The 14,464-nt window shown below is 39.8% G+C and overlaps 2 protein-coding genes across 2 annotated transcripts; one reads left to right on the top strand and one right to left on the bottom strand.

Moving 5' to 3' along the window:
• Window positions 1–2,329: 2,329 nt before the first annotated feature.
• On the bottom strand, window positions 2,330–3,723 carry trim13 (tripartite motif containing 13). The gene has a single exon (XM_080753784.1). The coding sequence runs from the start codon at window positions 3,676–3,678 to the stop codon at window positions 2,443–2,445; it is 1,236 nt and encodes a 411-aa protein (XP_080609910.1). The 5' UTR covers window positions 3,679–3,723; the 3' UTR covers window positions 2,330–2,442.
• A 1,843-nt stretch (window positions 3,724–5,566) lies between these two features.
• On the top strand, window positions 5,567–14,217 carry spryd7b (SPRY domain containing 7b). Its single transcript, XM_080753349.1, has 5 exons — window positions 5,567–5,679; window positions 6,942–7,058; window positions 8,394–8,560; window positions 9,388–9,490; window positions 12,754–14,217. Exons 1-5 carry the CDS (start codon window positions 5,574–5,576, stop codon window positions 12,849–12,851), a joined length of 591 nt encoding a protein of 196 aa, XP_080609475.1. The 5' UTR covers window positions 5,567–5,573; the 3' UTR covers window positions 12,852–14,217.
• The last annotated feature ends 247 nt before the right edge of the window (window positions 14,218–14,464 follow it).

Genomic DNA, 14,464 nt, shown 5'->3' on the forward strand with positions numbered 1-14,464 from the left:
AGTAAGTCACGTAGCCTAAGCAAATCTGGCATAAATCCAGCAACAATAAAGCCTAATCAGGCCTGCCAAATAAAATAGCCCGATTAGTTTGCGGCCTTTAGGATTCAGAATATATGTATATAATGTATGTATTTAAAAAAGAATAATAAATCGAGCCTAGTCTACCATATTTATAGTTTTATTATAACGCCTGCTGGGAAGGTAGGCCATTAAATGCTCTTAAATCACCAATTTGTCCAATAAGAGTAATGTTAAGTCTCACAAAATGTAGTTATTCGCTATGTTATCCTGTTAAAATGCAGAACTGAAAACCGTCCTATAGTGACTAATGTAAGAACGGGATTTAGAACTGATTGCTTTTGGGGATAGGTCCATCTCTATAGGCCTTTAATGCATAATTCCTACTAAATAAATGAACGAAGATTTTGATTACCTTATTTTCATTGACCATTTAAGTACATTTTATCTTAATTGATAATTTCCTATAAACTGGGCCCATGCCAATTTTGACAAATTTGCGGCCTTTCAATGTTTAAATTAGGGAAACGAGTTCCCAAAACAGATACATGTATAGCATAAATGTATACATTTTAATATTTGAGGTAATGTGGACAGCAAAAAATAAAATAAAACATTTTTTTTGCCAAACTTTTTTTTAATGCCCATTATTTCAAATCAATGTTATTTAGACCTTTTTCTAAAATCCTCAATTTCAGGCGTTGCAATTTAAACCCCTCTCCTTTTAACATCATTATACAAGCCACGCACTGTGTAGGCCTAATGAGTAGTACCAGACATGACTTCATGGTTTTGTGAAATGTAGGTTTAAACCCAATAAATACTAAATCATTTGTAAATGTTATACTCATCCTCGGAATATGCCAATTCGCGTATCCCCCCGCCCTCTCTCTCTCTCTCTCACTCTCTCTCTCTCTCTCACACACACACACACACACACACACACACACACACACACACACACACACACACACACACTTACTTTTGGATTCTGAAATTTCATCCGTATAGACATTAGATTAAAAGATTAGAGCATTAACCTAATGCAGACTATTTGATACTGTAGCCTACTCATGTTTGCTAATAATGTTTCATGTGAAGGGCCCTTGTAGATGTTATTTGTGTTGTATAGTCTGCCTATGATGTAACACTGAGGGCCAGGCAGGCACTAGCCTAGCCTACATTAAGGTCCTCCTATTCAGAATTCCAATTCAAACCACACGATGAATAAAATCCTTCGCTTCCAGTGTCATTAAAGACTTCGTTCAAACTGTGGTTGAAAAGGTGAGAGATCTGGCGCACAGTTGGTGTGTGGAATAGGCCACTGTGGGCAAAGAAAAAACGGTCCTATTCAAAATGTACCCATGATGCGCAATTAAATGGATTTGATCTTTTATCAGTTATGATATTACATTTGGTAACCGTCTGTTCCAACCTGTGTGATCTATATTTTGACCTGCCACTGCTTAAAAACGCTTATTGGGTTATGTAACACTTCATATTTCAGACTCACTTGAACTAAATTGTGCTCTCTATTCCCAAAATGTCACGTGTAATCTGTAGCAATTAATAACGAATAATAAGTGATACTTTTATTTGTCATAATTTACCCGGCAACAGTCGGCTACATAAATAGGCCACACACACACACACACACACACACACACACACACACACACACACACACACACACACACACACACACACACACACACACACACACACACACACACACACACAGGTGTCTTTAAAATCAGGATATCGTCAATAAGCAATTGGCAATCTTTTGTTTTGGTCTATTTTTGTACAACCCATTGGCTTTTAAACCAAGTGTAACAAAGTCCCGGGAAAAGTCAACCCTCTAATCTGCCGTTTCTACGCCCGTGGATTCATCAAATGTAATAGGCGGTCCGCGGAGAAGAACATCTGTCCCATCCATGCAACAAACAAGTATTTATCCCGGCCCGTACGTATTGTGTACCATCTTCTACTGCTGCCTGCGAAACATCTCTCGGGCCATTATGCAACGGCGGTAACCTTGGAGAGGTTGCAGCATCACTCCAGTGATGACGCTCTGCAGGAAAGCGACGCATCAACATTTACAGGCTTACAGCATGGAATATTTTCTGATAGGCTACTTTATCAATTTCATGTGCAGAGATGCGCAAGACCTATTTGTGAATAGGCATATATCCTATTAATCCTACAATGCTGTAATAAAACACAGTGACATATAGGCTACATTTCACAAGTTTTATTAAACATCATTAAACAGGGATAGTGTTAATAAATGATCATTAAACAGGGATAGTGTTAATACATGAAAGTGAAAATAAATTGCGCAACCACGAGTTTGTGTAAACGTAATATGGAATGCAGGTGCACAGACTAGGCTACAGATGAACGGGACAGAGAGACTAAACGTCAGTGTAATTCTATGGCGTTATAGATGGAGTTAAACAACTTACAACTGCCCATAAAATCGACAGTGGTGTACATTAGGTTCAGGATACCATCTTGACACAAGCCCATCAAATATGTGCTGGCGCCAACCACTTCTCGCCAATAAAAGCCAACGTCAGCAAGGTGCGAGGAAAGGGCCGTCAGGCAGGCTTCAGCCTGCGAGGACACACAGCCTGACAGTGCGGTCAAGTTGCCCGGCTGCAAGAGGATCAGGGACGGCAGCACCATGATCACGAAAACGGCGATGGTCTTGAGAAGTCCGAGCCGCGGGGTCGTTGCGCCGTAGGAGCCGCTCTCGTGCGGAACGGAGATCTTGTCCACCTCACGGAGTGTGAGCGAGTCCCATTTTTGGACATCGAAGTTACGCACCAGGGGGCCGACGTCCATGTCCGTCCGAGAGGGCAGCGGCGTTTCCCTGACGACCCGCAACTTGTCCCTGAACTCTTGCATCCGCTCCAGAAAGCAGAGGGGGTCGGACACATTCCTGAAGGACTCAGCGATGCTGAGCGCCCGGCTCTGCTCTTCCAGCGCAGCGCTCAGTTTATTGATCTCCGGGTCGTAGGCTTGCAGAACGACCAATTTCAACGTCTCAAAATCAGAGAGAATCTCGTTCTTTTTGTGGTCAAGGGCGCTGGTTAGTTTATCAAAGTAATCTGTTACTTTTTCTGCATCCCTAGAGACCAACTGAAGCGCCCTTTTCTTACTGGCTTCCAGTGTCTCCAGGCAGGACAGTATATCTGTGTTGTGCCAGCTCTCCACCCCTTGGAATAAATCCTCAAATGCGGCTTTCTCTTGTTCATATGCATCTTCCAGAGCACAGAACTTGTGTCCTTTATGGTCACCTGTTGTAGCACAAAACCCACAGATGAGTTTTAGGTCTGTAGCACAAAATATATTAAGTGGCTGACCGCTGTGCTGTTTACAAAATGACATCCTCGGCAAAACTCTGATCTTGTTGTACTTCTCCACTATTCCACGAAGAGAATAGTTGATCTGCAGGCTATTTGCGCCGTTGTGAGGGGTCTCTTTGCGGCAGGTGGGACATTTGAAAGGTGTTCTCCATGCTGGACTCCTGTTCCCTTCCAAAATCCCTTCCAAGCATTTCTTACAGAAACTATGTGAACACAGCAGAACTCGTGGGTCATCAAAGAGACAGCAGCAGATTGGGCATGTCAGGTCCTCTTCCAGAAGCTCCATGTTGTTATTCTGTAAAAGACATCGGATGCGCGAAACGTTAGTCTATAATAGCAAAAGATCAAACAGGCTAAGGTTTGGCTGCCACCACGGCATACAACACCAAACCCCTCACACACGATACGTACCCACCCAGTGTTACCTCGTTTGGAAAAACAAAAAATAACGGCACATATTCTGCACGATCGTGTAGCAGGCAGGCAGTCCGAAAAGGATACAGATTTGGACCGATCAGCCCACCTCAAAACCGAAATGACATTCATCGCATCGCCATACCCGCGAAAAAAAGGATACATGGTGAAAAATGTGTTGTCAGCTCCGCAGCGGTTCCCTTTTTCCATCTGACTAGCATCCTACTCTGCTACACTCAGACATCCACTGGCTGCAAACTATAGAGACCACGATAAGCGTTGTAGTACGTTATAAACCGCGTCAAAGAACTAGACTGTTTAATAGGCATATTTCTCACGGTTAAAAATCTACAGATTGCGTTTGGATTGGACTTTATACTCATCGTCTTCCATTGCATTGCTTTGGGAAGAAGGGGGAAAAAGCAGGGAGGCTCGCCAGCGACACGTACGGCGTGTCACCGCATCAAAGAAACCTATGTGACAAATTACCGACAAATTGAGTTCGCGTTACAGATAGTTGGTCCTTGTTGGCATGGTGTGAGGAAGGCTGTGACAGATTTTGCAAGCGCATAGTAACATGCAACTACTGGACCCAAAAAAATCACTCACCGCCAGCTGCTGAGACGCACACAGTGCAACGCAATCATGGCGCTTGTTGCTGTGCAGACTTCACCCTTTTCCGGGGAAAAATTAACCATTTCAGAGCTGCATGGGAATTGGGAAGGCTTGGATGAAACTGCGGCAGTGCCACCTTCATTTCTCAGGCAGGTTTAAACATCACGAGACAACAGTACATGCCAACACGAGTGGTCTGTGTGTGTTTTGGATTTTCTGACTTGGTTTATTGTTTACCATTTGATGTTTGACGTTTTCGTTCCAGTGCCTCAAAAGCAGAGGCTCCCTGGAAGTTGGATGGGGGAGGGGCTGTTGCTATGCAAAGCATTACAGCGTCAAAGAGACTCAACTAGGTAGTCCCAGGCTCCCAGTTAGTTTGGCATAACACATTTCACACAAGCCCTTTTCCCGTCCCACTTACATTACTTATATTTTTGATACTCATGCCTCATGGTCATGGATAGTCACTCGCAAAAGGCAAAAGATGCGAGGGAAGACAGTTTCAGATCATCAATCATTGCTGATCCAGCCACAACTTTGAGTTGCTACCTTTCAGATAGTCAAAAACAACTAATTGAGGAGTCATATGATGTTTTTTTTAGTACTGTATTTTATTTGTCTGTCATTTAATGTTGTATGAAATGAGTTCAAAGGGACCCCAATGCAAACAAGCCTAACATCCTTCTTGTAGTTTATCCTTTTAGTTGACCCTGTATCAGTGAACTGTACTGTACTTTTTCCTATGCAAACTTCTAATAAAGTATTCAATCAATCACTCTATCAATCAATGTGCATTATCCACATTATCCACATAGGGATGCTGTGTGCCCTTTTATACCATTTATAAACAAAACTCGCCCCCACCCCAGCATGATGCGGGGGGATTATGTAACATTACGGGTCGATAACCAATAGTTACTTAGTCACGTGTAGAAATGTTGACCTTGATTTTCTTCCCTTGTTTCCATGCCATCAGGAGCAACTGCCTATCTTTGCAAGCAATGTGATTGGGTGCGTTGGGTAGATGGCTTTAGGTAGCATTTAAACTGACCGCAGGGTGTCGCTGTTGTTTTAAGTGGCGCATTTTGTGCATTTTCTACAGCTCCCTAAAAGTGTTTCCGGATGTTTTTGTGCATGATCAGGGGGGAAAAAATGGCTGCCATGTTTACGTGTTGTCTAGGCTGCTGCGGAGACGGAGGTTCGGGACACATACCCCTCAAAGAAATGCCCACCGTTCAATTAGACACACACCATATGGGTAAGTCAAGTGTTTTGTCTCCGTCTCAGACTGTGTGCTGTCAACCAATATCTACTAGACGTGTCGGTGGTTTTGGAGGTAACTAACTAGCTAACGCTAGCTCCTGTTAGCGTCGCAACTCGCAAATTACCCTACTCTTTACCAACCTACTGCATTTGGCTTAAAATCTTAACAGCCCCCAGCAATATTACTCTAACATTATCCCTTAATTTGGTGAAGATATTTATAAACAACAAATAAGGAAAGTCAGCAAATCTAACAAGTGATTAAGCGCCAGGAGGATCCCCAGATTCCCCACACACCCTGGAACACTGTCTGTGTAACAGTAAGTAGTAGGTTTCGGGTCGTTCATAATTCATATACATTAGCTCCTTCCTCTTGCCTTACTTTCCATCTAAGCTTTTATTTGTGTAGTATAGGCATGTGTTTTCTTCATGGTTACAGTGGGTGAGCGTCAACAATTGGATCTTGGCATTTCCAGTTACTAAAAGGAAGTTAACAAGGCAGATCACCTCATCTGTAACCAGACACCAGAGGGAAGCAGCACTGTGGACTGAAATATAATGGACAGGGTTGTAGCACCAAATTCTGGGCCCTAGGTACAGGGTAGCCCTGAATACATGACGGTCATATACATGACATGTATGTGTATATGACCGTCATGTATTCAGGGCTAGGGACAAGGATTCACTGTGATTGTTCTTAATAGAGGGGGGGGGGGGGGGGGGCTAGTAACTCAGTCCAACAATTTACAATTTAGGCATTTGGGCAGGTGCTCTTAATCCATAGAGATTTATGTAGGTAGACCACACACCTATTCAGTTATAAAAATTATAACAAAGCGATCTAAATTACATGTATGGTAATTGAGGATAGGCAAGTGCTACGGTAAGTGCTATGGGCCAAGGTAGAGTCTGAAGAGGCAGAAGACTTTATACTGTTTATTCCACAGTATGGGGGCTAGGAGGGCTAAAGTGTCTAGGACGCGTGGATCGTTGTCCTGGGGTTTTTAGTGAGGGTTTGTCAGCATCCCTGTGTTAGCTGATCTGAGTGAACGGGTGGGGTTGTAGGGATCAGTCCCACTCCTCCTCCCCTTGTGATGCCCCTGATAATGGGTGTCATTTAACTGAGTAAGTTTGAGTAAAGTCTGATTAGTTTATTTTTTTTAATTAAGCATTTCTGCCTACGACTGCACATGAGTTATTATTGTTTTTTTTTATTCCCGAATATGAACTGCAACATTTGGATTGTCTCCCATTCAGGCACAGATGTTGTCATTGTCAAAAGTGGACGGCGGATATGCGGCACTGGGGGGTGTCTTGCCAATGCTCCGCTTCATCAGAATAAGAGTTATTTTGAGTTCAAGATCCAGTCTACTGGTAAGCTACAGCTGTCAGCTGATCTACCATTTCTGTTCCGCATAATGCATTTCATTGACTCATGTTTTGAACAGGGCTATTGATAGGCCAGTTACATAATCCCCTGATCGCAATTATTGTGGTCTCGCCTGCAAGGCGAGAACACTATGTTATCTTCATCATTTATTTACCAAGTTCCGCCACAGACAGTACAGAGGCAGGGCCCTTAGCCGATGAGGTGCAATGGGCGTCTGGGAGTGGTGTTAGCTGGAGTATTGGTTGAGCTTCACATGACAGTGAAGCAGAATATAGTCATGTTGGCAAACATAAGAAATGAAGGAAAAACAACAATTTATTTGATTAAAAGTAGGGATGGGACGATACGCCATATAATCGTATATCGTGATAAAAACACTCATGATAATCGTATTGTGGATATTTACTTTATCGCGATATAGTCCTCCGCCATGCACTGGGATCAATTCACCTTTTATTTGCCGAGCTGCATATCCGGTACCACTTAAACCCTCTAGAATTGGTAAAAGGTACTTATATATACGTACTTGATACAGTCATTTTTTTCACTCTATCAAATTTCTACAAGCAGATCTACAAGCTCAAAATGCGTCACAACTATGTGAGCTTGTAGATCGGCTATTTTTGGGCAAACGTTCCGCCCCACTAATGCTATAGTCTAATCAGAACACCTGTGTAAGGCTGTGTTTACCCAAGAAATGTCCGCTCTTAGAACTACATTTGGCACACCCTATAATCGTGATATGAAATTTTCATATCGTCCCATCCCTAATTAAGAGTTTTTATTTTAGTTATTTTTTTAATTATTTATTTACGAGCGAGCCCACACTGTTTCGTAGGAACAGTACTTCTAGTTTTAGATAATATTTTGCATAATTGTCATAATTGTTTCTATATTTACTAGTATTAACATAGGCCTACTGTAACATAAAAATAAAATTGTGGAAATAGCAGACCTACAAGCTCACAACAGAATGATCTACTAGCTCACAATTGTGTGTACCTTAAATGATTAAATATGTCATCAGTTCTTTTAAGTTATTTGTCATACCTGCCCTGTGACCCTCTGGCAACTGCAATTATTGTTTACGAGGCCTAAAAGTCGAACAGAAATTAAGTATTATTTATGTTCAATGCTAAAAACAAAATTAAATCATTAATAACAATGACTTGTAAGACAATCATCAAGTAAGATGTCATGACCCATGACAGCCCTAGTTATTTAAAGTGGATGTAATGGACCACCAAATTCAGGCCGAAGGTTGACTGTTGAATGTTGATGTCACATTGAACATCTGCACTCTTGTGCCCTGTGTCTAGGTATATGGGGAATAGGTGTGGCCACTCAGAAAGTGAATCTTAATCAAGTACCAATGGGCAGAGACACAAACAGCCTGGTTCTGAGGCATGATGGGTCAGTGTATCACAATAATGAGGAGAAGAACCGTCTACCTGCAAACAGCCTGCCTCAGGAGGGGGACATTGTGGTGAGTACAGCATATTTTTCCTAGACCAGTGGATTTCAAAGTAGTCTCTGGGGACTCTCAGGGGTCCAACAGCATGTTCCAGGTGTGTAACCAAACCAGATGTGTAATGTAAGGCTGTCAGCAAATATTCCATTTTCACAAATTCAATATTATAAATAAAAGAATGTTCGACTATAAAATAAATAAGGTTTGAATTAAAATAGAATAAATAAATCTGCCACACAAGTTCTCGCGAGACTCTGGCCGCAAGTAACCTTAAGCGACACGTTGTGGGCTTATAGATTAGCTGTGTTTGCCACGGGGCACTGTCATACGACAAAGGATAAATTGTCTGTAAGCAGTAAACACAGACTTCACAACGCAGACACACACACACAGTAACCAGACTCTCTGTACTAGAAAGCACACATGTTTAATCACACGCCAAGCTGAAACAGGCAATTTGTTTGGTAGTGAAGGCAAAACAGTTTACAACGAGACTCGACCGAAAAAGCAATATTTTCCCTCACGGTAAAACTGCCTCCTTGTTAGGGCTGGGTGCAATAACCGCAATACCACGGTTGTGTTATTTGTCCATCCAGATGGCCAGAAAGAACAAATGTTACCATTAAACGTGCAATAGACTGCAAATGTATTGAATCACATGAAAACCTGCTTGAAAGCACAATGCCCAAAGGGTGTTTTGCAGCTATATCATTTCAAATCAAAACATAATAATTTACAGCCAACCCTTGATGGGTAGATTAATGATAGCGATGTGACCATAAATTCATGTTTTAAAAGTGCATCAATTGATCAACTTGTTTTCCTTGTTTTGTGTTTCACAGGGTATCACATATGATCATGTGGAACTGAATTTGTATTTGAATGGGAAAAACATGCATTGTCCCGCTTCAGGGATCCGAGGCACTGTGTTTCCAGTAGTATATGGTAAGTATATTTGTGAACACCTCAACTTCTATTAATTGATCCAGGTTGGTTATTATTGGCCTAAAGTGCCATTCAAACTGAGCATGATAACTATAACTATGACGATAACTATATGAGCATCTACGCTGATAAACAACATTTTGTGTAAACAGTGGCACAAACAAGCTGCACAGTCGAGCTGTGTGTGAGCCTGAAGCTGGATTTTTACTTTGAAAATGCCGATCTACAAGCTCACAGTGTGACGCGTTGAGGTTTTAGATCGGCTTGTGGGTTTGGAGATCGGCTATTTTCGGTCGTACGACAAGGTATACATTCGGCTTGAGTCAGAGCCCTCTTGGAAGGGTGTGGGGAGTGAGAGAGAGATGATATAATAATCTGAATGATTATTAATTACAAGAAGACTAGATAGTTGTACCCGAGTCCTGAGGTAATGCCAGCTAGCCTGCTAGTGTTACCTACTCATAATCCTCATCAAGCCTTTTGAGTGAGAGTGGATCCCAGATGTTATGATGGATTTTGAATGACCTTAATGTAATTATCATTCACAAAATCGCTTGGAGTGATCCAAACGATATTGTCCGAATGTCCACAGCTAGTTATAGTCGTTATAGTTATGGTGTGGATCAATTTGATTTTAAAACAACATATTTATAGTTATTGTGCTTGGTGTGGCCTACTTACCCAGCAAAATATAATTCTAGTGAAAAAGCTCTGCACTTAGTTATTGATACTGTTTTTTTGTTTCACTAGAGGGCAGTATTTGTACACTTAGGCTTAGAATGACTACTGGTCTGACTGGCATGTTAAGCCCATTTACTATTCTTTCCTAGGAAGCCATTTGTTTTCATTCATTTCAGTACAGTATGAACTTTTTAATTTGCTTGAGATAGGTATTAGAAAATCTGCCAACTAAAGGTTAAAAATCACCTCAAGCACTACGCTGACCTTGGTACTGTGTAAGTAACAGCTACAGATAACAGTGAAGTTACTAGGTTTTCAATGTAATGGGTCCCGGGGACCCACAGGTGGTCATTCAAATGGGTCCCAGAAAAGTTTTATGAGTCCTCAATACAATGTTTTCGAGCGCTGTGAGCTTGTAGATCGGCTATTTTCAAAATGTTTGACTATTTCTTATATTTATTTTACAATTTGGCTAATGTTTGAACTTAGAACTAGGATTTCTAAATACACTAGGCTACAGACACCCATTTAATTATATTTATATCACTGGGACCCCAATTTATATTAAATGTTAAAATACTAGAGTACAAATGGAACAGGTCCATTTGGTTCCATTTGTTCACCGAGTTACAGACCCATAAAGTTCTATTTGGTTCCTAACTATCATTTATCTGGGGACCCCCTGGAACTCCCTGAAGGACCCAGGACCCCACTTTGAGAACCACTAGTGAAAATAGTTTTTAGCTGTTCCAGGTTTAACTGATAATACATCTTTACAGTGTTTATCTTACACAATACATTAAAAAAACGAATTAAACTATCTAAACTAATATAGCAACTTAAGTAGAAGAAGTAAATTATTTTAACATGGACTCCAATGGAGGCGCATCCCCGGGACCCCAGGACCATGACATGAATGAGTCCCTGGGCGACTTGAATGAGTTTTTGATGCGGGATGCGCATGTAATGACATCACTGAGATAATACAATTAATAATGGTTTTGTTAGATTTAGGTGTGCTAATGTGATGCCAAATACCATTTCACAGTGGTTATGGTTGTCAACACTGTCAATAACACTAATATAAGGCAAACATAAATGTTACATACATTGCTTACATCACAATGTACCAAGGACAGCCTAGTCTATGGCAACAAACCTTAAAAAGTGGCATAGGGTTTAGTCCAACTTTATTGCATTTATTTGAATATGCTATTCATAAGTCTAGCTAAAACGTCAGTATCTTCGTAATGCTGACATAAGTCAGCCAGATAAGTAGAGGATTTTAAGCTGGGAACAAATCAAATGAATAAATAAATAGCATAATCTGTAATTATTCAAAAGTCTAACAAATGGTAGCATATTTGTTGGCTATGCTGTATTGTTCTATTGGAGGTTATACTTCCTTGACAGCTTTTATTGTTATCCTTCCAACAGTCTCCCAACAAACTAATTTAGGTTTTCTATACAAAAATATATTTAAATACTTGGCCATTAAAAGTAGGGTAAGTGATATTTTGGTTAAATAAAGGTGCCATGGCATTGGTCCGAAGGTTCATTAGTCCGAATCTGTTAAGAATACTATACCTAACCCTAACCCAAACCCTAACCCTAACCTCAGTAACCCTAACTAAATTTGGACTAATGAACCTTCGGACTAATGAACCTTCGGACTTATGGGCAGTCCCCTAAATAAAAGTGTTCTATATTCTGATTATAGTAATCATGTTTGTTCAGTAACAGGGATATCCCAGTCTCTCCAATAAACTAAAAATATGCTTTTGGTTGCCAATTTCAGCCAACCCGATACCCGTCATTATCTCAAAATCCAATCCAGACCCAATCCAGACCCAATCTTATAAAAGTACATTTATCCTGTATGAGTTCTCTCTCCTGATTGGATAACAATTTTATCCCAACCTGAAAATACATTTTCTGTTTACTAAAGAGCTGAAGAGACAGGCAATACTCTATAGAAATGACTGATTACTATCAGAATATAGAGCTACATTATTTTCATCATCATTATATTATGTTGTGTACACTTTAACATATTTTTGTTTAAAGTACTATCAAACACTGAGAAGCAAAATAGAAATATTCTAATTTCTACATTCACTGACTCAAAGTGAACTCTCCTATGATATAGAGAAATATTTCAATAATGAAATTCAATTGAAATCTACTATAAAGCATATTCTTATGTTTGTAAATCTAAATCTTATTGTTTTTGCTAGAACCTATGACTCGGTAGCAAAAATTATATCATTAATTTTGTATACTTTACGTTTGCTGAGGACTGTTTGTTATTTAATCAATTAACAAGATACCGTATATTCTGCTTAATTAAGACTACATGGATCTTCATAATGGATTTCTTTACGTTTTCTGAGTTCCTGTATGGTAAATACATTTTCTTAGAATACATACTGTATGTATACTGTAAAAACTATTATATGGTGGTGACATCTAATTCCATATTACATAAATCCTGAGACCTGTTAATAGTAATAAATGAGTAATAAAACAGAAGAACTTCTGATTTATGTTCAATATTATTATTTTGTTTTTTCCTGTTCTAGTGGACGACAGTGCCATCTTAGACTGCCAATTTAGCGACTTCTACCACACAGCTCCTCAAGGCTTTGAGAAGATCCTGTTTGAACAACAAATCTTCTAATATAAGCAGCACCTCAGTTCCCCCCTTCTTCTCCTCTCCGACACGCATACACTACGTACACCAGCGACTCTCAACCTGTGGGCAGTGAGGATATAGTAGGCCCCCAAATAATTGGCCAAACGTTCAGATTTTGGTGTGGTAGGTTTTCTTTAAAAGCTTGAAAAATTAGTTTTCATTGTGATGAATTGGGACTTTTTAAAAGGATAGTAAAGCAATCTTGAGCACAATCTCTGAGAATGCACCCATCTGACACAGCAGCCGACAACAACCTGCTTTGAGATTTTCAAGAGGGCCCTGATCCATTCCACATAAGGTTGAGAACCGCTGCACTACACACAACCTCTTGAAACAGTTTGACATTGATTGGATCAAGTCTTTATGTCTGCCTTTGATTGTCTCAGTCTTACTATCCTCTGATTAGTCTTTTTGCTGCTGCTCCTCTCTGTTCAAGTTAAGTTAACCTTGATAAAAATGCAAACACCTGGGTAGATCTGATTGGCCGAAAGGGTATGTAGACTGATGAAAGAGAGTCACGTTTGCTTGTTACCGTTTTGCAGTAGTAATCATACTTGTTATACTGAACTCTTTCTGGTTTCTGCTTAGGCTTTCAGATGTGTATACTGTACATGTTTATCTCTGCCAGGAAGTGTTTGAGTGCAATGGTAAAATATTCCCATTTATCAGGACCAGAAGCCATGTTTCGTCGACATGATTTATTGTAGAGTGCGTTATATTTTGGAAGGTATGTCTGAATGTAAATGCCATGTTGGCATGGGCCCCAGATTTATTTATATGTATTTGATTCATAGATTAAAATCAATATTTCACTTGGGTATCTTTTTTTTCCTTATTTTTTTCCCTTTTTTTTTTTTTTTTTTTTTTACAATAAATTGAGCCATCAGTCACTCACTAATTGCTTCCTTTAAACAGATGCAGCATACTATACTACTTGTATGTGTCTAAGAAATTATTAATTAGTAATGTTTATAAGGTTGGCTAGAAGTCCTGAGAGATGAATTCACATCTTAGGATCAGAGGTTGACTTTTAGAGGTTGAAATTTGAAATGTTACTAAGGTGAATTATCGCATTAATATTAGACACTAATATTTTAATTGTTTTCTAAATGACCATATAGCCTACATGATTTTCTTCCCCTTATTTTGTCGTCTTTTATATGGGGTATTTATTCCAAATAAAGTAACGTTTGCAAAGCGAGTTTCTCTGACTAGAGATTCTATAAATATCTATTCTATTGTATTGGCTTTGCATTTCCACTACTGAAGTGAGAAAGTTGTAAATGATATTTCAAATGCTTTTGTTTTTGTTTGCACTAATGTGATTGTATAAGCAAATCTGAATATTACTGTTGACTATTAAAATGTTGTGTCTGGAAGCAACCATGTTTTGGTGTCTCTTATCCCCATCGTCTTGTTTTAAGCAGATCGTTTTTCCTCATTTACTATTTGTGAGGAGTTACCAGTGATTCTCAAAAACAAAAAAACAGGAGTCCTTGAGGAGGCTTCAGGCGACCCCGCCAGCCAAATAAGTAATCAATTTATCTTCCTTGAAATTAAAAGTTTTGAGGACGAGAAGTTAAACTTGTCTCACGCAG

Source organism: Nannobrachium achirus (assembly GCF_963921795.1).
Source record: "Nannobrachium achirus genome assembly, chromosome: 22".
Lineage (NCBI taxonomy): Eukaryota > Metazoa > Chordata > Actinopteri > Myctophiformes > Myctophidae > Nannobrachium > Nannobrachium achirus.

Bases quoted from the DNA above. Each gene is read 5' to 3' on its own strand.
- spryd7b (XM_080753349.1), top strand. From the start codon at position 5,574: ATGGCTGCCATGTTTACGTGTTGTCTAGGCTGCTGCGGAGACGGAGGT. The intron at 7,059-8,393 runs GTAAGCTACAGC...CCCTGTGTCTAG, and splicing joins GTTCAAGATCCAGTCTACTG to GTATATGGGGAATAGGTGTG. The intron at 9,491-12,753 runs GTAAGTATATTT...TTCCTGTTCTAG, and splicing joins TGTGTTTCCAGTAGTATATG to TGGACGACAGTGCCATCTTA.
- trim13 (XM_080753784.1), bottom strand. From the start codon at position 3,678: ATGGAGCTTCTGGAAGAGGACCTGACATGCCCAATCTGCTGCTGTCTC.